Source organism: Microcaecilia unicolor, unplaced genomic scaffold (genome assembly GCF_901765095.1).
Source record: "Microcaecilia unicolor unplaced genomic scaffold, aMicUni1.1, whole genome shotgun sequence".
In the NCBI taxonomy this organism is placed as follows: Eukaryota; Metazoa; Chordata; class Amphibia; order Gymnophiona; family Siphonopidae; genus Microcaecilia; species Microcaecilia unicolor.
Genome location: NW_021962925.1, coordinates 281,480 through 305,562, shown reverse-complemented (window position 1 = coordinate 305,562; position 24,083 = coordinate 281,480). Strand labels below are relative to the sequence as shown.

Here is a 24,083-nt window from a genome sequence, read left to right as displayed (position 1 = left end):
AAACTCTGGAATTCGTTGCCAGAGAATGTGGTAAAGGCAGTTAGCTGAGTGGAGTTTAAAAAAAGGTTTGGACGGCTTCCTAAAGGAAAAATCCATAGACGATTAATAAAGAGACTTGGGGAAAATCCACTATCTCTGGGATAAGCATTATAAAATATTTTGTACTTTTTTGGGATCTTGCCAGGTATTTGTGATCTGGATTGGCCAACTGTTGGAAACAGGATGCTGGGCTTGATGGACCTTTGGTCTTTCTCAGTATGGCAATACTTATGTAGGGGGGAGTGAGGCAGTGCTGAGTCTTGGGGGGGGGGGGGGGTGTGGAGGGAATGGGGCAGTGAAAGCCTGGGTACTGTTCTCACATCACAGGGGTAAGGGGATGGGGCAAGGCTGAGTGGGGGGGGGGCAGTGAAAGCCACATCACAGGGGGATGGGGGGTGGAGGGAATGGGGCAGTAACAGCCACATCACAGGGGTTGGGGGTTGGAGGGAATGGGGCAGTGAAAGCCACATCACTAGGGTAAATAAGGGGAATGGGGCTGTGCTGAATCTGGGGGCTCTCGTCCTGCTTTGCCCCCTGCATCTGCCGCTTTTCTCATCGGTCCTGAGGAGTTGCCCTCTCTTCAGTCGTGGTGGGTCCGAGAGGGGAAAGTGCTACAGTCCAGGCTGCAGTAAGTTTGCGTAGGAGGTTTCCGATTACAGGGGCGGAGGGACTGGGAGGGAAAAGGAAGAATTTCTTTGTTCCTCACTTCGAGCCAAAGCTTAAGTGCTCGGTCAGGGCTGAGTCATGTGATCTCTCCCAAAATCGTGGCGACTGACTGGCTGTTCCTCCGGCTTTTGTGTGCTCTGAGCTCCAGGATCGCCCGGATCTGCCCCGACCACCTCTGCTGGGTAAGTGCGAAACAGCTGCTTTAACTTGTGAAACTCTCTCCCTCCTCCCCGGGGGTCTCTCCGGCCGGAGCTTGGCACCCACCACCTGGTACCTGGCAGGAGAGTTATGCTGTGCGAGTCAGGGCAGGAGGTTTGGAAACGTGGCAGTAAGTTGGGGTGGGGGGAGGAGAGAGGATCAGGCTCTATAGAGAGGCAGTGCGGGATGTATGCGCTTTGGAATTAAGTGTACGGATAAATGCAAGGAAAAAAGGACGGGGTGCGAGAAGAGAGAGATTATAGCCTCAGGAGGGATAGTTGGGTGGGTGGGGGGGGGGGGGGGGACGAGTCACTGTAATCCTCTAGGGGAGGTTGGGAATGGGGAAAGCAACAGTAGCTATGCGCCTACAGAAGGATGGGGAGCGATTGTATGTATAAATTGGTGGGGTTGGGGAGTAAGTTTATTTTTCAGTGTGGGGGAGATGGGGTTCGGGAGTAGTTATGAGTTGGGGGGGGGGGTTGGAGAGCGAGTGTGTTTGATTGCCACCCCCTAAGGCCGGCCCTGATGGGGAGCCAGTGTATATGAGTGGGGGGGGGGGGGGGTAGAGAACGAGTGTATTTATGTGTGGGGGAGGCGATTCTATAATTTGAGTGGGGGTGGATGGGGAGCGAGTGTACTAAGTTATGTGCCTAAAGGGAATAGGGAGTGTAGAAAGCCGTAAAAGGTGTGTGTGGGTGGGGGGTATCCTGGTGGAAACCCCGAGGACTGGGTTGAAATCCTCTGAGCAAAGCACGTGGGAGGAAGCACAGTGAGTGTACCTGGGTGGGTCGTTTAAAGTCTGGGTGCTAGGGAGTGAGTTTCAGAAAGGATTAGTGGAGGGAAAGCGTTCATATCTGCCATTTATTTTGCTTGGAGCCATATATCCACCTTCAGCTGTCCGTGCTGTATTCGCACGTTAACACCTGCGCAGGGCTTTGGTGAAGAGATCTGCTGCTTGTCCCGGGACAGGAGGTAGACTGAGTATTCTGTCCCAGGACAGAGCTGTCTGTCGTGGGGACCGGGAGTACAGCAGATCTTTCCCTGCATTTGAATTTCTTTGCCCATGGGGCGTGGGAGGGAGGCATTTCTGGCTTTTACCTAGGGATGGGGGTGGACGTTTTCTCGAGGAGGGTTTCATCCTAATCAGGGTTGGCATATGCTGAGAGTTGGGGAGGGAGGGTCTCTCTCCCTACACTTAGATCTGTGTGATGAGGGTGGGGGTGTTTAGGCATCAGCTTCAGTTGTCAGATCAGTGAAGCCCAAAATGCTGCCCCATCCCTCCCCAACTGCCTCTCAGTTTATTTTTCCACTCCCCTTCCTGGATGATTGTTTCAACTACCACACAAAGAGACCAAGCCAAAAAGAAATAAAAAGGTACATACATTTTTTTATGAATTAATAAGCAATCAAACTGTACATTTTAATAATTTTTGAAACAAAATAAAAGCTGACATGTTTGATGGAGCCTACATAAGGGGGTACAAGCAACAAGGGTGTGGGTGAGTCCAGAACCACCTTTTCAAACTGTGAACATTTTCCATAGGGTCCAAATTGCCCTCCGTGTTGAAAAGTAAAGGAATTGTGCCATGCCGGTGGAATGAGTTGGCCTATGAGACCAATCAATATTATCAAGTTGTCTATCCAGGTCCTTAAGCCAAACATCTTGAATACCAAGTAAATGTGGAAATAGAATAAGTTTAGTTCCAACATTAATTTACCTTTGGGAAATATAGAAACACCGAAATCATATAAATCAGATTATTTTGATAAAGAAGTTAGATCAATATTACTTTTTTTGATAGCGTGTGTTAACTGTAAACATTCAGATGTTTGGTTGGGAGATAAGTCATACTTACAAACTAAAACTTCATCAAATAGAATAAAAGCCTGTCCAAATAGGAGTTAATTTAATGATCAAATATTTATTTGTTACTGTAACTTCCATGATATAGTTTTCTTTTCTATTCTCATAGCTTTATCAATTTACAAAAGAGCAAAATTTGTATCTTTGATTAATTTATGTGATAAAGATATTATAATAAGCAAAGAGGTAGGTGTTGGTGAAATTAGATCCCTTTCAACATTATGATCTGTAGAAGTTAATAACCCCATATATACCAAATTTAGCTAATGATGTAATGTGATAGTGGTAAAAATCTGGAAACCCTAAATCACCATTCAATCTAGAGCCTTTGAGAGTTTTCAAAGAGATTCTTGGGGCTCTGTTATTCCTTAGAGATTTTGTTAATTTACATTCATTGCTTTTATAGAATGACTTTTAACTTTATTTATTTGTTGCATTTGTATCCCACATTTTCCCACCTATTTGCAGACTCAGTGTGGCTTACGATAATACATCATGGCAAGCGCCATTCAAGAGTAGATAAACAATTGGTTGCATACAAAAAACAAGTATAGCGTAATGGATATAAACAATTCAGTAAATCAGAAACAGTCAGACTATCTAGTAAGTAATGATGCACTGGAATTCCTATTATTGATTATTATGGTAAGTCTTATTAAAAAGAAAAGTCTTTAGTGGTATTTGAAAGTTGATTAGGTCGTGAATAGTTTTCAGATCAAGTGGTAATGCATTCCACAGCTGCGTGCCAATGTAGGAAAAGCAGGGCGCATGTACTAGTTTGTATTTTAGACCTTTACAACTAGGGAAATTAAGTCCCAGGAATGTACGTGATGATCATTTACAAATCAATAAGGTCTGACATGTAGGTAATCCAGGTAACATCGTTAATATGTAGTTAATTTGAAGAGTATGCATCATCTTTATGGTGTCCAGTCTGCCCCTCCATGAAAGACGTAGTGGAGACCAATTAAATTAGTGATTTTAGTTGTGTCAAGTTCAGTAGTTTGTATGGGGGTTTTTGTTTAACCATATTCCTAAATATTTTAGTTGAACTGCATAGTCTTTACAGCAAACTCTTGACAGATACCAATTTGCCTTAAGATCAAACTGTACTTTTAGGCAGCCAGAATCACAGATGGTGATTTATTTTTACTTGGTTTGTGTTTGCGTTTTGGTTGGCGGGAGCAAAGCTGTGTGGGTCACTTCACACTGAGTCACCACTACCCAGGCAAAAGGAATTAAGACCTGCACAGGACCTCCAAAGTGGATTTGATTCAGCTGTTCATGCCATTATGTGATGGGGACAGGTCTGTTTCTTGCAGTGATATTACTAATTTGTGCTGTTTCAGCATCCTTCTTAAGTACATAAGTATTGCCAACAATGGTCAATCCAGGTCACAAGTACCTGGCAAGATCCCAAAACAGTGCAATACGTTTTATGCTGATTATTCTAGAAACAAGCAGTGGATTTTCCCCAAGTCCATTTTAATAATGGCCTATGGACTTTTATTTTAGGAAGCTAGCCAAACCTTTTTTAAACCCCGCTAAGCTAACTGCCTTTACTACATTCTCTGGCAATGAATACCAGAGTTTAATCACACGTTGAATGAATATATTTTCTCTGATTCATTTTAAATGTACTACTTTGTAGCTTAATTGCATGCCCCATAGTCCTAGTATTTTTGGAAAGAGTAAACAAGCAATTCACATCTACCCGTTCCATTCCACTCATTATTTTATAGACCTCTATCATATCTCCCCTCAGCTGTCTTTTCTCCAAGCTAAAGAGCCCTAGTCGCTTTAGCCTATCCTCATAGGGAAGTCATTCCATCCCCTTTATCATTTTCGTTGCCCTTCTCTGTACCTTTTCTAATTCCACTATATATTTTTTTAAAATGCGGTAACCAGAATTGCACACAATATTCAAGGTGTAATTCACTGGCTCCCTATCTGTTTACGCATTCAATTCAAACTTCTCTTATTAACCTATAAATGCATTCACTCTGCTGCTCCCCAGTACCTCTCCACTCTTGTCTCTCCCTAGACCCCCCCCCCCTCGAGTACTCCGTTCTGTAGATAAATCTCTCTTATCTGTCCCCTTCTCCTCTACTGCTAATTCCAGACTGCGTTCCTTTTATCTTGCTGCACCTCATGCCTAGAATAGACTTCCTGAGCATGTACGTCTAGCCCCGTTTTTGGCCGTTTTCAAGTCCAAACTTAAAGCCCACCTCTTTACCACTGCTTTTGACTCCTAACCACTACTCACTTGCCCTGTCCTTTTATCCTCACCTCTTTATTCCCTTAGCCTTAATTGTTCTGTCTGTTTACCTGTCTTATCTAGATTGTAAAGTCTTTGAGCAGGGACTGTCTTTTTTCGTTTATGGTGTACAGCGCTGCGTATGCCTTGTAGCTCTATAGAAATGGTAAGTAGTAGTAGTGCAATAGCACCATGGAGTGATATAAAGGCATTATAACATCCTCATTTTTGTTTTCCATTCCTTTCCTAATAATAATACCTAACATTCTATTTGCTTTCTTAGGGGGGAAATGGGACTTGATATACCGCCTTTGTGTGGTATTTTCAACTATATTCAAAGTGGTTTACCTATATTCAGGTACTTATTTTGTACCAGGGGCAATGGAGGGTTAAGTGACTTGCCCAGAGTCACAAGGAGCTGCAGTGGGAATGGAACTCAGTTCCCCAGGATCAAAGTCCACTGCACTAACCACTAGGCTACTCCTCCACTACGCACACTGAGCAGAGGGTTTCAATGTGACACCTAGATCCCTTTCCTGGTCAGTGACTCCTAATGTAGAACCCTGAATTACATAGCTATAATTTGGGTTCCTCTTTCCCACGTGCGTCACAGTTGCTCACATTAAACGTCATCTAGCATTTGGATACCCAGTCTCCCAGTCTCGTAATTTTTCACAATCCTTGCAATTTAATAACTTTGTTTCATCAGCAAATTAAATTACCTCACTAGTTACTCCCATCTCTAAATCATTTATAAATATGTTAAAAAGCAATGGTCCCAGCACAGACTCCCCACTATCTACCCTTATTCATTGAGAATACTGCTTTTATACTTCACTGTAAGGACAGTAAGGTCTCATTTTTCTTTCCTAACAAAGTTCAATTTCTGCAAGAGCAGAACTGGAAAAAGTTATATCCAGGACTCCTGTAATGAAATGTCACACACTGAATTTTCTCATGCTATCTCCCTGGCAAGAGGGCAGCAGAGTTTCTGGATGATTTGCCAGACATGGCGACACTCACATTGTTAATCTAACGTAGAATGCAATCTAAGATTCATGCAATAGCGTAAACCCAGGCCTGAATCAACCCTGTCCAGCAAATCAGAATCCAGGTGGCAGCTTGAGGTGCACTCCATCTTTACCCCTCTAACAATCCTCTCTGCTTATTCTAGGCTTTACCCCTCACTCCCACCCATATAAGGATCCTCTGTGCTTATCCCAAGCTTTACCCCTCACTCACTCCCCCAATAAAGGGATCTGCTGTACATATCCCAGGCCTTATCCCTCACTCCCCCCCATTTTAAGGATCCTCTGTGCTTATCCCAGACTTTACCCCCCCCCCCCCCATACGGATCCTCGTTGCATATCCCAGGCTTTACACCTCACTACCCCTACAGCTAAGGATCCTCTGTACATATCCCAGGCTTTATCCCTCTCTCCCCTCCCCACAGCTATGTTTCTTCTGTGCATATCCCATTTTTTACCCCTCATCCCTCCCCACCACCATGTACGGATCTTCTGTGCATATTCCAGGTATTACCCTTCACACACCCCCACAGCTAAGGATCCTCGGTGCTAATCTCTGGCTTTACCCCTCACTCCCCATACTAAAGATTCTCTGTGCTTATCCCATGAATTACCCCTTACAGGTAATGCTCAGGCCCTTGGGCTCCTTTATTGTATTTCAATGTCGTGTATGAATAAAGAAAGAAGTTCCCAGTTTTAGGAGGGTTCGGAGGTGATGATATAAGTCTGAGGGAGGAAGCGTGCTTTTCACAAGGGTGGAGAAGGATTATTAAAATGGGGGCTTTGAGAGGAATGGCTGCGGAATCAGAACAGTGTTTGTGAATCTGATGGCAGTTGGGAGGTTCTGTTCTCAGGTTCTCCATGGTTCGGGAAGATAGGGACCTCTCTTTTGCTATGCAGGATTGTGTTTCCCCAGGTTTTTAGGATTGATTAAAGAGAACACTCAGTTGAGTGGTATCCAGGAGGGTGCGGGGGCCCCTATGTGAGAGGTTAGAAGCCTGGCTCTAAAACGCTGTTCAGCAAAATGATTTTGAAGAGGAATATAATAGACCAGGGGTAGGCAGCTCCGGTCCTCGAGAGCCGCAGGCAGGTCAGGTTTTCAGGATATCCACAATATCCTGAAAACCTGACCTGCCTGCGGCTCTCGAGGACCGGAGTTGCCTACCCCTATAATAGACCATTATGCAGTTTTCCTGATGTTGAAGAAGAAACATCTACAGTGGGTGGTTCAGATTTCCGTTTCTGTTGAGGTTGGTTTGTTTGTGGACTTTGTGAATTTTTATTTCTGGTCTTGTGACTCCCTTTTCCTGTTGAGACTGCTCCAAGCAGAATCAAACAATTACATTGTTATAAAAAAACACAGAAACAGTGAAAAATCATAAGGAAAGTAAAATAATTCAGCAATAGCCCATCTAACTTATACAGATTAATTTCTATTAAGTTCTCTTAGAGGGGCTGTGCCACACTGAGCCTCCAAACCACAAGGTGATTTAGGAAGAACATCAGAACAGTCACCACAGCTGCTTTCTGGGAGTCAGTCAGTCCCATTTATTTCCTCTCGGATCAAGGCCTTTTGCGCAGCAAGGATGGGAGGGAATGTTAGTGCAGTACTTGAAATAGGTCCCACTGCTGGAAGGTGTCCCTGTGTATCCCCCTCGGGATGCTCCTGCCTGAAAGAAAAAGATAGGAAGACCTTCAGCCTCCCCACCCCACCTCAGCCCCTTTGGTGCACTTCCCCTGGCTCTCTCCTGTTGTTAGTGCTTCCTCTTTAGGGGGACTGAAAGCGAAGAAGCTGCATGTACCTTGTCACCACTGCAAAGTGCTGGCAGGCAGAGCATTTCACTCAGTTGCTGAGCGGGAAATGGAGCAGCAACCCATTGTCACTACTTCCCTGGTTGGTAAATGATTTCTGTACTGTCTTCCACTCATGCATGACATTTAAGTATCCATTATCCCAGCCCTCCTCTCCTGTTTATGCTAGTGTTTAGTTATATAGGGAAGGAATCCTTTGTGTGTGGTGAGGGGAAGGAGCAAATTGGTCAGTTGATATCAAAGTGGCCAACTCAAGAGTTATATTCAAATCCTGCCTAAAAACTCACTTTTGAGATTGCATTATAGGGAAGTAGTTAAAATAAGTGTTCCTGTGTGCGTACTTGATTGATTAGACTACACTGTAAGCTCCTTGGAGCAGGAACTGTCTGTTTAGTGTGATCTGTAGTAGTACCTGGAGTCAGGTGGGTGGGGAATCTGTGCAACAGGGTCAGCTGGGCTGATGAATTTTCTTAGGCTGCTTTGATCTGTAGTAGGAGAGTGTGAGGCTCTTAGATGCTGGGCAAAGAGTACAGTAGTCCATCCTGGGGAGGGCAGTTCGCTGTACCAGTTTCTTTAAATCACAGCAAAAGTGTTTGACAGTAAAAAAGATGATTTACTAAACAAAAGTTCAAGCAAAAGGTTGAAATCTGTCTGAGGGAGGAAGAGAAGGAAAGCGTTGGCATCAGTTCTGGGAGAAGGGGGTCTGTCTCTTCCCAGAGTGACTAGTTGTGCTTTGGGGATTTCCAGCTCTCTCTTTGTCTATTTCTAAGTTGTAGGCAGTGGCATAAATTGCACCCAAGCAGACCCTGCAGTGGAAGATAGCAGTGAAGGACTGTACTGCTGTTTAGTTTCTGTGTAGGGATTGTAGCAGTCCTGTTTGTTTCCCATAGAAGGTGTACTGGTATTATAGGGCCTGTTACTATATTTACAGTGCTCTCTTTTTATACTTTTCAAATCCTGAGTGTTGATGCTGTTATGGGATGGCATATTCAGTGTTTTTTGTACGATTTTGCGCTGTACCAAAACAGGGTAGTCATTGGAGGGAATTTGTGTTGCTGTTAATTGGATCTAGAACTTAATTGAAGGGGTCATTGGAGGGAAAGGGAATGGTAGAGGTAGAAAATAACACAGGAACAAAGTTTGTCCCCGTGCCTTTCTCTAGGGAGAGGGACCCAGTGGGCTCATTTGCCTAGGGCTCACCAAAGAGTCAGTGTTGCCCTGGTATTAGATGTTGCAATCATGTAATCCCAGTATTGGGGAAAATTGCATTGGCTACCAATTCTGGCCTAGTGGTTAGGGTGATGGACTTTGGTCCTGGGGAACGGAGTTTGATTCCCACCTCAGGCAGCTCCTTGTGACTCTGGGCAAGTCTCTTAACCCTCCATTGCCCCATGTAAGCCGCATTGAGCCTGCCATGAGTGGGAAAGCGTGGGGTACAAATGTAACAAAAAAAATTAATTTTAAGAAACATTTTGCAGTAGTTGTCTTGGTGTTTAAAGCCTTGCAAGGTTTGATACCAGTGTATTTAACATTAAGTCTATGTCCTTGTACTCTCTCTTGTGTCCTTGCCTTATCTGAAGAACTTTCTTGGCTTTCCTGAAGTTGCCTCGCTTTATGGAACGCTTTGCCTCAGTAGGTGCATTTGGTAAAGAACTTTTCATTTATTCTGCAAATGAGTTAAAGATCTTGTTATTCTCCCAAGCAGAACTTAGTTCTTAGGCAGAGATGCAGACATTTTCCCACGAGAACAGCAATAGTTCACTATAATTATGGGTTCTTGGTTTCAGTGATTTTACTGTAGCGATGCACAGAGTCTGTGAAAGAAAGGGGCTCTGAGCTGCACCAATGCCTGCTTCTTAAAGCTGCCAACCCTTAGAGCACCACAGAAGTGTTCAATCAACACTGTTGATCTGTTGAGCACAACATAGCATCTTAGCAAATGATATTAGGTAAGACCTAAATGGCACATCCAGTCTGCCCCATAACTCAATTTGATTTAACACTGGACTTTGTATTTCCCTTTGTCCCCATTCAGGTTTAAGGTAAAGTGTACAAGATAAGAACGTAACATAAGAACATAAGCATTGCCATACTGGTACAGACCAAAGGTCCATCAAGCCCAGTATCTGTGGCCAATCCAGGTCACAAGTACCTGGCAAGATCCTAAAACAGTACAATACATTTTATGCTGATTATTCTAGAAATAAGCAGTGGATTTTCCCAAGACCATCTTAATAATGGCTTATAAAGTTTTAGGAAATTATACAAACCGTTTTTTAAACCCTGCTTAGCTAACTGCTTTTACTACATTCTCTGGCAAAGAATTCCAGGGTTTAATCACATGTTAAGTGAAGAAATATTTTCTCCAATTTGTTTTAAATTTACTACTTAGTAGCGTCATTGCATGTGCCCAAGTCCTAGTATTTTTGGAAGAAGTAAACAAAGTGATTCATGTCTACCCATTCCACTCCACTCATTATTTTATATACCTCTGTCATATCTTGCCTCTGCTGTCTTTTCTCCAAGCAGAAGTGTCCTAACCACTTTAGCCTTTCCTCATAGGGAAGTGTTGTCCTATCCCCTTTATCATTTTTGTTGCCGTTCTCTGTATCTTTTCGAAAGGTTTTTCAGTCTTATCCTGATTATTGTAGTTCTGTCGATATTATTGCTACCAGTTTTGTAGTACAAAAAAAAGTCGCTGGGATAACGTGGGGTATATATGGAGTGATTCTCCAACTAAAAGGGTTGCATAATGCATTGACTGTCTATCATTTAGTATATAGTTTCAAAGTGTGGTGGTCATTTTGGCTGTCCTCTGGCATTGAAGCATGGTGTCGCTGCATTGACCTGCCCCCTCCTTCCAAGACCAAAGGACACTCCCAACTGACCCCTATAAGACAGCGCTGCATACATCTAGTAGCGCTAAAGAAATGATAAGTAGTAGTAGTAGTAACAAAGAGAGTATAGTTTTGTTTTGAAGCAGGGTGTCTAAACGGTTGGTTCAAGGTGACCCAAGAGCCTCTATAAAATTGGCTGAGGGCTCCCAGCATAGTCATTTTGCTCTCTGAGGCAAGAGTAAGGTAGGGGACAGGGAGTCCGTTACTAAAGTGGATAAGCCAGGGTTTGTACATGTTAATTTTTGCTGTCAAGAAAGGCTGTGGTCTAAACGTGGGGGGGAGGGGGGGTGTCTGGAGTTATCATTTGCCCAGCGTTTACTCCCCAGGGCACATATAGCAGGCCACTGCTTCACATGCAGTTTTAGATAGGGGAGGGGGGATCCTTCCATGTAAGGAAGGAATCCTGATGCCCCCTGGTAGTAATAGTAGTAGTATTGCCAGTGGATCCCACCCAAGAACCAGCTGGGAGCAGCTCCTGCAAAGTGCGGACATTGTCGTTTTATATTAAGTAGATGGGTTTTTATGGGGAGGAAGACGGATGTAGTGAATTAGAAACCAGACAGAAAAAAAAACCCCACAGCTGCTCATGCCTCCAGCCCCACAAGGGAATAAATGACGTTAGTTGTTCTCCACTCGCTCGGAGATGCGCACGAGCGACATAGACCCGCCTCGCGCGCAATCTCTTCGCTCTTCCCGCGCTTACAGGAACGGTCGACCGTTAGAAAAGGCGCCAACCCGCTGCGGCCGTGACGTCACCGCTTTGTTTGCCCGGGCCGGTCTATTGAGGAGGAGGAGGAGGAGGAGGAGCTGTGCGTACCGATGCTAAACATCACATCACACTGATAATATAAAACGTAGCGTGTAGAAAATAAACTGATCAGTCTAGTAAATTAAAAAAGCTAAGGACATGAATCGAATGAAGAAACTGTGTATAACAGCTAACATCCAAAAATATAACTCGAACATCGATTAAATAGTACTAATTCAAAATGAGGTAAAGGATACAAGTATCACGTAGTGAAATGTTTGAAAAATGAAACTAAGAAGTTGAAAAAGAAAAATACAAAGACAATGTGAAAATATATTTTTTATTTTTGTTGTTAATCTTTAATGAAGCAAAACCTTGTACATCTTAAACAGGCTCAGCTATTGATTTTCACGAAAACAATAGAAATCAAACAAAATAAAACATGGAAAAGAAAATAAGATGATACCTTTTTTATTGGACATAACTTAATACATTTCTTGATTAGCTTTCGAAGGTTGCCCTTCTTCGTCAGATCGGAAGTAAGCAACAAAGCGCGGACACTAACCACCTCCTAAAACAACTCTGCCAATGTGCATCACAAAACTCCATAGCTCTCCTACTTACAAGCAATTCTCTAGACACCCCATCTGCATGGCATTCGTTCACACGCAGCTCTCATAAGCGGCCCAAGTCTGCAACCAAGATAAATTTAGTTTCCACATCTATCCAACTCTAATCCCAATTTTATTAAGAGCGGTTCATAGTTACGCTAGTAAAGTCTAGAATGGGCACCTGTTATTTGAACCTCAGTTGCCAGAGAATGTAGAAAAAGCTGTTTAGCAGGGTTTAAAAAGGTTTGGATAGCTTCCTAAAGGAAAAGTCCATAGACCATTATTAAAGTGGTCCCCTTGGAAACAGGATGCTGGGCTTGATTGTCCTTCGATCTGGCCCAGTATGGCAACACTTACGTTCTTGTGATTTTATGCTGCTTATCTGAGAAATAAGCAGTGAATTTTCCCAAGTCCATGAACTTTTAGGAAGTTATAAACCCCTTTAAGGTAACTGCCTTTACCACATTCTGTGGCATAGAATTCCAGAATTTAATTATAAGTTGAGTGAAGAAATATTTTCTCCGATTTGTTTTAAATTTACTACTTTGTAACTTCATTGCATGCTCCCCCCCCCCCCCCCCTCTAGTCCTTGTATTATTGGAAACAGTAAACAAGCGATTCACATCTACCTGTTCCACTCCACTCATTTTATAGACCTATATTTACCTCAACCCTATTTGTTTGAATCGTATCTTCCCTATCCTAATACAACATTTTGTGCTTATCCCGTACCGGAATTGGTGAATGCCTTCACGATATCATGTAAGCCACATTGAGCCTGCAAATATGTGGGAAAATGTGGGATACAAATAAATAAAATAAAAATCTCCCCTCAGCTGTCTTTTCTCCAAGCTGAAGAGCCCTAGCCGCTTCAGCTTTTCCTGATAGGGAAGTCGTCCCTTCCCTTTTATAATTTTCGTAGCCCTTCTCTGTACCTTTTCTAATTCCACTCTTATCTTTTTTTGAGATACAGTGACCAGAATGGCACACCAGTATTCAAGATGTGATCGTTCCATGGAGCGATACAAAGATTATAGCATCCTCATTTTTGTTTTCCATTCCTTTCCTAATAATACCTAACATTCTATTTGCTTTCTTAGCCACCAATGCACATTGAGCACAGGGTTTCAATGTATCATCAAATATGACACCTTGAGCACAGGGTTTCAATGTATCATCAAATATGACACCTAGAACCTTTTCTTGGGTGTTGACTCCTAATGTGAGATCTTGCATCATGTTGCTATAGTTTGGGTTTCTGTTTCCCACATGCATCATTTTGCATTTGCTCACTCTTATTAGCCAGTGATGAGCAATACAGATTACATGGAATAAAAATATTTATTCACATAGGTAAGTTCATCTGAAACAAAGTTTTAGGACAGATTTAAAAACCTTTAACCTTATCTCCTAATGTAAACACTTAGGAAAGTTAATCTGAACAGAAGTCAGATATCAGCACACATGCCCTAGTGGCAAAAGCCACCTGTAAACCCAACTTTTATTGCGATCATAGAACTTAAGCGCTACCCTTGACAAATAATCATTGAATAAGAGAAGCTTTTGGTTGTCATAGAACATGTGGTCCACCTTCCCATAGGCTCTTAAAATAGCTTCCTTCTCAACCCAGTTAAGTAATCGAACAATAATTGTGTGGGGCCTGGTTTCCGTGTCTCAGCATACTCAAATCTTGTGGGCTCTCTTGCAGCTGAAAGAGGATGCAGTGCAATCCAGGCTGAGGTGCGTGAGGAGCCATGTGCTAAAGAACTTATACAGTTCGTTACCAGAGACTGTATCAGGAGCCCCACCACTCGCAGGTTCTTCTTACGGGCTCTGTATTCCTGCTCTTCTAGCCGGTCATGCAGCTCTGCTGTCTCCCAGCTGGTCCATCACTCCCACAGCCTCATCCTCTCACTCCGCTACATGGCGTTCCACGTCTGTGAGCCTGTGGAAGCGAGAGTCAAATTTTTAATTGATCTTGTCAACCGCCGATTGCAGGTTGTTTAGGCGGTATTCCAGCACTGCTGTTACAGTCCGGGAAATTTCATAGGCCCACTCCATTGCTGGCATGATGACCATCACGGTTCCCTCTGGGCATACTGCATTCCAGTCACCCTAAACATGCTTTGCCTCCTCCCGGAGTGCTTCAAACACTGCTCCAATGGTATATTTTCTATAGAAATCCCCCTGTAGATAGTGTATTTAGCAGATCATTGTAGGTCTTCCATGGAGCTCAGGCCTTCCACTGCTTGGTAGGAGAAAGGCATCACGTGACCCACTAAAGAGTCTAGACCATCCATTTTCAACTGGGGTTCTAAATACATCCCCAGATTACAAACTTATTTGTATTGAGGTTTCAGTTTCCATCAGATAAGGAAGACAAAGCAACATCTTTTCCCACCAAAGAAACTTGAGTTAAGTTTCAATATATGAAATTCTAGCCATCCTGCTCGTCTGCTACTGTGGTATACAACTGCATATAATCAGTAAGCAAAACATAGTCCCATGGGTATGAATCAGATCAGCCAACGGGAGATATACAAATTAAAAAGAAAAGGGATAGAATTGATACTTGAGGTAACTCACAAACCAGAGGTTTTGGGGCTGAATAGTTCTGCCTCTGTTTCATCATCAACAAATTCAAATCTCTCATTTCGTAATGTAGCTGTGACTACTTTCAATGGCAAAATGTTCTATATTTTCACCTTAGAGTAAACATTTCCTTTCCTTGGAAGATGTGAGATGTATTATTGTCCTTTGCTTTATCTGAAGTGTAATTAAAATACCCCTTAAATGTCCTGTCTCAATAAATAGCCCCGATTTGGACAGTCTTTCAGGATATGGAAACCTCTGTGTACCCTTTTTAAGCTTCATGGTCGTACTTTGCATTTCTAACATTTGGAGATCCTAAATACAATCCATATACTCCAGTTGTGCTGTACTACTACAATAGATCCACAGAAGCTTAGCAAAGATTGGGTGGCAGAGGCGGGGCTAGTGCTGGGCAGACTTCTACGGTCTGTTACCTGAAAATGGCAGAAACAAATCAAGGTAAGGTATACACAAAAAGTAGCACATATGAGTTTATCTTGTTGGGCATACTGGATGGATTGTACAGGTCTTTCTCTGCCGTCATCTACTATGTTCTTATCATTTGTATTGTGCTACTAGACGTACACAGCACTATACACTAAACACATGAGAGACAGTCCCTGCTCGGCAGAGCTTACAATCTAATCAAGACAGGGAGGGATTACGGAATTCCTTATGGTGGGAATGATTAAAACAGACATGGGTACTGAACAAGAGAATAGGAGTTAAGAGTTAAGCAGCCTGAAAAATATGGGCTTTTAGTCTAGATTTGAGTATGGTCAGAGACGGAGCATGATGTACTGACTCGGAATGTCTATTCCAGGCATACGGTGCAGCAATATAAAAGGAATAGAGTCTGGAGTTTGCACTGAAGGAGAAAGGTACAATAAGAGATATTTACTCGATGAATGGCGTTCCCGGGGAGAAATGTAGGGAGAGGTAAGAGTGGAGTACTGATGTGCTGCATAGTAAATGCACTTGTAAGTCAATAAGAAGAGTTTGAATTGTATGCAGAAATAGGGAGCCAATGAAGTGAGTGTAACGACAATGGCAGAATATAAGTCATATGACATAATTTTTAATGGATAGAAGGGAAGAGAGATGGTTTAGTGGGAGACCTGTGAGAAGCAAGTTGCATACTCTAAGCATGAGATAATAAGATTGTGATTAAGGGTTTTGGTAGCATGCTCAGAAAGGAAGGGACACATTTTGGTGGTACAGAGGAAGAATTGACAGATTTTAGCAGTCTGTTGGATTTGTGCAAAGAAAAAGAGAGAGAGGAGTCAAAGTATACCACCTTTCTGTGGTTTTTGCAACAACATTCAAAGCAATTTACGTGGCGGGGCATAATCGAACGGGGGTGCCCATCTCCGGGGATGGCCCCGGGAAGGGGCGGACCCAACCGTATTATCGAACAAGATGGGCGTCCATCTTTCATTTCGATAATATGGTCAGGGCCAGCCAAATCTCAACATTTAGGTCAACCTAGAGACGGTGGACCTAAATGTTGAGATCGCCGGACTTAGAGATGGCCGACCTCGGTTTTCGCCGATAATGGAAACCGAGGCCGGCCATCTCAAAAACGACCAAATCCAAGCCATTTGGTCATGGGAGGAGCCAGCATTCCTAGTGCACTGATCCTCCCTCACATGCCAGGACACCAGCCCGGCACCCTAGGGGGCACTGCAGTGGACTTCAGAAATTGCTCGTGATATTTCAGATCATATATGATTGACTGAAAGTTTATTGATCTAGAAAAGATTTTTTGTATCCAAAATCACTAGACCCCTGACGCAGGTCGTAAGGCCGAAACACGACTCGTGTCGGGTGTCGGGTCGTTATTTTATTTGAATAAAGACCTTGTTCAAGAACACCATCTGAGAGGGGAGTTTTTTGGATCCACTGTCTGCTTGCCTTTCTTTTTTCATGTGGAGAGTTCACCTTCTGTAGGTGTAGACATCATGGAACCAAACAAGCTTTTAGCAGTGATTAGATGGCAACACCAGTAATTGGGAAGCGAAGCCAGTGCTGGGCAGACTCCTACGGTCTGTGCACTAATTGTAGCTGGACAGATTCAGGTTCAGTAACTGGAGAACAGGGCCAGTGCCTGGCAGACTTCTATGGTCTGTGCCCTGAAAATTACAAGGACAAATCAAGATCAAGTATACGTATCATAGCTTATACTATGAGTTTATCTTGTTGGGTTGACAGGATGGACCATACAGGTCTTAATCTGCCATTCTCTACTATGTTACTAGGTAAGGCAGAACCTGCAGGTAGAGTTTGGGGCCCCCTCCCAAATTGCTGTCCTGGACCTCAACATGCCAAACAGTGGTCCTTTCAACAGGATCCCAAAGAATAGATCCATTCCTTGTTGTGTATACCTTAAGATAAACATTGGCTTTCCCAATTCTACAGGGCTAATAATGGTTTATGGATAGTTCCTCCAGAAACTTGTCTAAATCTTTTAAACCCAGCTATGCCAACTGTATTAACTACATCTTCCAGCATTAAATTCCACAGCTTGATTTATTGATTGAAAGCATAATTTCTTGTATTTACATAGTAAATGTCATCAGATAAAGTCTTGCACAGTCCATCCTGCCCAACAGGGTGACCAGAATTGAGTGTGCACAGGTTCCACTTCTTCACGATTAAATGCTGGTATACTTAGGAGCTCATTTTCAAAACAGAAAAGTATAAAAAAAAAGCAGCAGATGGACTTTTTTGTCAAAATTGATATTCTGAAAACACATTTTAAGACATTTATCTATGCAGTTTGTCTTCAGTGCATCCAAATCACAAGGGGACATGTTGGAGTGGGATTTTGGCGCTTCCAGAACTTTGATGTTCTTCTGCCATAATGGAACAAAGCAAAAATGCCCAAGGCTAAAAATTAGACATTTTGGTCTAGACTTGTTTCAGTCATGACTAAATCACAAAAAGGTGCCCTAAATGACCACTGGAGGATTTAAGGCATGACCCCCTTCCCCCCCCCCCTCCCAAAGATGTGAAAGAAACAGTGCATACCAGCCTCTATGACAGTGTCAGACAGTTATGGCCAGGCCTATTAGAGCAGCAAGCAGGTCCCTGGAATAGCCTAGTGGTCGGTGCACTGTAGAGAAAAGGACCCAGGCCCATATGTGACTCTAATTGTTACACTTGTGGTGGAAAGTGTGAGCCCTCAAAAAACCTACAGCACCCACACATAGATGACATCTGAAGCTATAATGGCTATTGTAGTATTGTACAGTTGGGTACAGTAGGATTTTGGTGGGTTTTGAGGGCTCCCTATACATAATTCCAGGAATAAAATTTATAGAATGTTTGTATGTTTGGGAAGCTTGCCAGGTGCCCTTGGCCTGGATTGGCCGCTGTCGGGGACAGGATGCTGGGCTCAATGGACCCTTGGTGTTTTCCCAGTGTGGCATTACTTATGTACTTATTATAGGAGAGGATAACAGTGAGATTTGTACCTGGAACCTTTTATGTGAAGTCCACTGTGGTGCCCCCTACTCTGCTGGAATTTCTGTGTTGCCTGTCTACTAATGCTGTCCCACACCGCAATTTATCCCAATGGCTTGTTTTTGTATGTTTTTTCCCTTGGGGTTTTTTTTTTGTTTGTTTTTTCTTTCCTTCAAAAATGGTCACCAGAAAGATGCACTGAGCACAAAACGTCTAGAAAATGGGCATTTTCAAAGCAAAAAGACAGATCTTTTTCTGGTTTGAAAATCACTATGTTTGCCACTATCCTTTTCTATGTAGTGAATCTCTGTTGTTATTCTACACATTTGTGATTTCTATCACTGCTTTTCTCTTCACAATCTCCTTGGGGGGGGGGCATTCCAGGCATCCATCATCCTTTCTGTGAAAAAGTAACATGCACCCTCAACTCATAACCTCTGGTTCTACTGCTTCCCTGTCTCTGAAAAAGATTAGTTTGCATATTAATACCTTTTAAGTATTTGTCTGTATCATATCTTCCCATTCCTCCTTTCCTCTAGGGTATACATATTGAGGTCTTCAAGTCTCATACATCTTTTGGCACAAGAACCCCAAATTGCCTAAATTGCTATCTTACTCATGATTTGATGAACTTCTTTCAGATCCCCTCAGCTGTCTCTTCTCCAAACTGTATCTTTTTGGTGATGGGGTGGTGAGAGTTGTGCATGATATTCAAGGTGTGGTTGCAGCATGGAGCGATGGGAAGCCATTGCAATATTCTCTCCTTATTTTACACCTGCTTTTTGACTGCCACTGCATGCTGAGTTGAGGATTTCAACATATTGTCCACAATGACTCCAAGATGCTTTTCCTGAGTGGTGACTCTGAACATGAAATCTGGTATTGTATACCCGGAGCAAAACTCCACTGAGCTGTAGTTCTGCATTCTGCAACTTTCCCACTGGTGCCTCCGTCCAGCCTGCTTTGCCACCACCAATAAGAAGAGACAGTAGTCTGGGAGCAATTTTGCTCCTGTCCATATTTCTGTCATGTTCAGTCACAGTGTTCACTTGTTCAAAACCCTTATTTTATCATTCTCACTTTAATATTCCCTTATCTCTTGTTTGTCCTGTTTGTCCTAATTAGATTGTAAGCTCTGTCGAGCAGAGCATGTTCAAGTGTATAGCGCTGCGTACGTCTAGTAGCGCTGTAGAAATGATAAGTAGTAGTTAGGGAAGGTGAGCCCTTGGGCTGTGATGAGATTGGCTCTACCTGTGCGGTGTAGAAGCTGCGTAGGCCCTCATAGGCAGATGCTGACGGGGGCCACCTGATAAGTCCGGGAGCTGGAGAAGGTAGGACCAGACTTGAACCTGACTGAAGTGTAGGACTAGGCAGTGCCTAGCAGACTGGCTGGAACACAACAGGGTGTTCTAGAGGTTGGCTCTTAAAAGAGCCCTTTGGGGCTGGCCCTATGGAGTTGAGACCAGGGAGTAGCTGGAACCAGGGGCGTAGCTGCTGTGGGGCCATGGGGGCCTGGGCCCCCGTAAATTTGGCCCTGGATCCCCCTACCGATGCCCCTCTCAACCCCCGCCATTACCGTCTGTACCTTTGCTGGCGGGGGACCCCAACCCCCGCCAGCCGAAGTCTTGTTCCTGCGTTTGGTTTCTTCTGAGTCTGACGTCCTGCTGCACGTACAACGTGCAGGGCTTCGTTCTGTTTCTGTGATTCTGACGTCCTGCACGTTGCACGTGCAGCAGGACGTCAGACTCAGAAGAAACCAAACGCAGGAACAAGACTTCGGCTGGTGGGGGGTTGGGTCCCCCGCCAGCAAAGGTACAGATGGCGACGGATGGCGGGCGGGCAGGTCGAGGGGGGGGTCAAACTTGTTGGAGGTGGTGCTGGCGGCAGCAGGGGGTGTCGGCGATGGCGGCGGGGGGGGGGGGCTAAAATGTGCCCCCTCACCTCGGCTCTTGCCCCCCTACCGCTGAAGTCCAGATACGCCGCTGGCTGGAACAGCAAGTCTGGAGACAGGAAGAAGCAGAGCTGGGGGTAGCAGAGCTGGAAACAGGAACGAGCTGGGCCGGAGGCAGGGACTGGCCAGATAACAAACACTGGAGAAGCACAACTCTGGAAGCCTGTTGCCAAAGCACTGGGAGAGAGTAGAGTACTTTCTTATATATCCCTAGGCAGGTACTGAGGTCATCTGCCAGTGCCCCATCTAGGGCTAGAAAAGAGACGTGCAGCAACCAAGTAAAGACTCCTAAGATTCTTAGGCATGGCATGCTGAAGGACCAGGTGATGGGTTTGACATACTCAACTCCCACAGGCTGTGTTTTCACTGACTTGTAACTGAGAGGGGGGGGGGTGCTTCTTTTTGTTTGTATATGTGTGTATGCAGGTGTGCACATGTTCCCAAGAACTGTAAGGAATACAGGTTGCGATGTGTGTGTGTGGGGGGGGGGGGTTGGTTCTGTAAGAGCTGTAGGTTTCTGTGTGTTCCACAATACTTGTATATGAACGAGTGTGCATGTTCAGGTTCTACAGCACCATGGTGGTGTCACATACATCACCGTGTTTCACAGGCCTAAGGGGTGAGAAGAAAGGCAAACATTACATGGAAAACACCAACCTATATGACATGACACAGTCTCCCCACTGTCCCCAAAATCTCTGACCCTGCCAGAGTCTGTGAAGGGAAGAAGCTCTGTCCTCCTAAAATGTGGATGCTGGGGTCTCCTCCCTTCTTCAGATCTAAGATGACTTAGGACCAGGATGCAGAGAAAAAAATATTATGAGAAGGGAAGAAAGCTGACTGCATGAAGGGCAAGTCTTTCTGCCTGGATTCCAGCAGACCTTCCCTTCTTCAGGAGAGAGAGAGAGAGCGAGCCCCAGCACAGTTGGCTCCCTCTTTTTCCTGTGCAAAGTTCAGGCGGTTCTGCTCAGCTGCAATACTGTTGGACTCGGGGCTGCTGCTGCGCAACGGCTGTGCAGTCTCTGGGGGTGGGTTTAGGTGGAATGCCAGGTCTAGATGCTCTTGTGTCATCTTCAGGTGTTTGAGCAATCAGCCCAACTCATGCTTAAGGGTTGCTGTGTGTTGAGGAGTTGTAAGTTGCAGTGTCTGTGTGTGCGCACTCAGATTCTACAGCACTGTAATGGTCACGGGTTGCTCTTTGTGTGAGGGGTTGCGGGTTGCACTGTGTATGTGTGTGTCTGCTTATGTTCCATGGCATGGATTTATATGGATGGATTATTCATATACTGTAGAAATAATCTAGAACATAATTGCCCTCTCACTCCAAGAAGTTAAATTATTATTAGTAGAATGCACTACGTTGATTTTGGTCCATGTGGGGAAGTCAGTAATTCCGGTATTAATTTTCAGCCTTAATGCATAGATTGAAAAATAAATTGCCGTATTTCTGGCTTCTGTAACTAACATATGGTCCATTTCCCTACCCCTAATCTTTTGTTTGCTGGATGTTGGGCTATATACTGTGGTTTGCTTTGCCTTAGGTCACACTGTAATAAATATAAGTGAATAATTTCCATTTTCCTGTCTCTTGATCACCAGTGACTGCTTCACGGCACCAGAATGAGTTGGAGTTTCCTTACCCGTCTCTTGGAGGAAATTAATAACCATTCCACCTTTGTGGGCAAGGTCTGGCTGACGATGCTAATTATTTTCCGCATTGTGCTGACGGCAGTGGGCGGAGAATCCATATACTACGATGAACAGAGCAAGTTTGTCTGCAACACGCAGCAACCCGGGTGTGAGAACGTGTGCTATGATGCCTTTGCACCTCTCTCCCATGTTCGCTTCTGGGTCTTCCAGATCATCATGATCACCACCCCCTCCATCATGTATCTGGGCTTTGCCATGCACAGGATCTCCCACATGCCCGAGTACCAAAAACGTCGGCAAGAGAAGAATCAGAGCAGAAAGAAGCCACAGCGAATGCCGGTGGTTCATCGTGGCGCTGTGCGTGACTATGAGGAAGCGGAGGACAACGGTGAGGAAGACCCAATGATCTTTGAGGAGATTGAGCCAGAGAAGGAGAAAGCAGATGAGGAAGGCCGGAAGCACGATGGGCGGCGCCGCATTAAACAGGATGGGTTAATGAAAGTTTATGTACTGCAGCTCCTGTTCCGCTCAGCGTTGGAGGTGGCCTTTCTCTTTGGGCAGTACATCTTGTATGGCTTTGAAGTAGCTCCTTCCTATGTATGTACTCGCAGCCCTTGCCCACACACAGTGGACTGCTTCGTGTCCAGGCCCACAGAGAAGTCCATCTTCCTTATCATTATGTATGTGGTCAGCGGACTTTGCCTTCTGCTCAATATCTGTGAACTCTTCCACCTGGGCATTGGAGGCATCCGGGATGTGCTGAGCAAGAGGTCGCGTCAACAGAGTTTCCACGACGCATCTGCAGAGCACCAGTACTCCAAGAAGACCCCCAGTGCCCCCCCGCATTACCATTCTGTACAGAAGAAGGGAAAGATTCCCAGTGACAAGCTGGCATATGGGGAAAACCTGGCCAACGGGACTGCAGAACACTTTGCTTTGCAAGATCTCCACCCTCAGCATGAGTTGGACCGACTGCGCAAACAACTGAAGATGACACAAGAGCATCTAGAGCTGGCATTCCACCTAAACCCACCCCCAGAGAATGCACAGCCGTTGCGCAGCAGCAGCCCTGAGTCCAACAGTATTGCAGCTGAGCAGAACCGCCTGAACTTTGCACAGGAAAAGGAGGGAGCCGTCTCTGAGAAGTCAGGTGAGCCAGTAGTTACTAGGGCTCTTTCAGCTTTCTGCCCTTCTCGTAATATTTTTTTCTCTCACCCTGGTCATCTTAGATTTGAAGGAGGGAGGAGACCCCAGCATCCACGTTTTAAGAGGGCAGAGCTTCTTCCCTTAACAGACTCTGAGTCTCGATGCTGCTTGAGATGGGGTTAAGGGTCAGAGATTAGCGTTTCCCTCAGCCAAGGGAATGAAGCGAGTAACACTGTTTGAAAAATCATTGGCTTTCCAAGCAGCAAGGCTTTGGAAGGATCTTGCTAAGTTTTATTCATTTCCTCAATTGAATATCTTTCATTTAGAAGGAAGATCAAGAAATTTATTTTACAAGAGAGTTGGTAGTTTTGTGTCAGGTTTATGCAATTTCCAGAAGTTGTTCTGACTTCTCGATCTTTGTGACCTGCTTAGAACTGTAAGGTGATAATGGGATATAAGTTAGAAATGTAATGTAAAAGATTTTGGGGACAGAGGGGTGACTGTGTCATGTCATATAGCATAGCATGGTTGGTGTTTGGCAGCTAATGTTCGCCTGTCTCTTCTCATCCCTTAGGCCTGTGAAGCACAGTGATCTATGTGAGATGGTACGCACAGTAACTGGAATACTCTTCGTGCATCATTTGTGAACTCGCTGCAATAATTATCCTGGAAAGAACCACTGGAAGCAATGCTAAAAGACCTAAGATTCCTGGGGAGGGAAGGGGTTGGGGACTAGGGAGAGGGGATTGAAGTCTGCATTTTCTATACTGCTGAATTTTGGAGAGACAGAGCCTCTCCTGGGATCCTATGAGTAAGAAATACTCAGCTTTTCTTTTTACATTTTTAAAAGGGAATTGTACCTTTAACTTGAAATTGTGCTGTAAGGAGCCAGTCTCACAGTGTTTACTACATTCCAGGTGCCCATGGTTCGTCCAGGGCTGCCAATGGTACTGTGTTGGGAAAAGCCAGACAAGAATAACCTAGCACCGCTAGGACTCGCTGATTGAAAGCATTACATTACCAGTGCCACAGTGCCTTACCAAAAGCCAAGCCGTGGAGGGTGCCAGACACCAAGGATTACAGCCATATATAGTAGACATGCCCACGTTTGCAGTAAAAGTGGCAGCTGCCCGTTTACATCCTCTGCTTTGTACCTTTC

General features: G+C 44.4%; 1 protein-coding gene across 1 annotated transcript; it reads left to right on the top strand.

The window, feature by feature from the left end:
- Positions 1 to 807: 807 nt before the first annotated feature.
- Positions 808 to 23,630, top strand: LOC115458673 (gap junction gamma-1 protein-like). The gene is made up of 3 exons (XM_030188503.1): positions 808 to 887; positions 21,728 to 22,928; positions 23,499 to 23,630. The coding sequence occupies exons 2-3, from the start codon at positions 21,749 to 21,751 to the stop codon at positions 23,504 to 23,506; spliced, it is 1,188 nt and encodes a 395-aa protein (XP_030044363.1). The 5' UTR covers positions 808 to 887; positions 21,728 to 21,748; the 3' UTR covers positions 23,507 to 23,630.
- The last annotated feature ends 453 nt before the right edge of the window (positions 23,631 to 24,083 follow it).

What these genes read in the sequence shown, in the direction of transcription:
- LOC115458673 (XM_030188503.1), top strand. Translation starts at nt 21,749, where the DNA reads ATGAGTTGGAGTTTCCTTACCCGTCTCTTGGAGGAAATTAATAACCAT.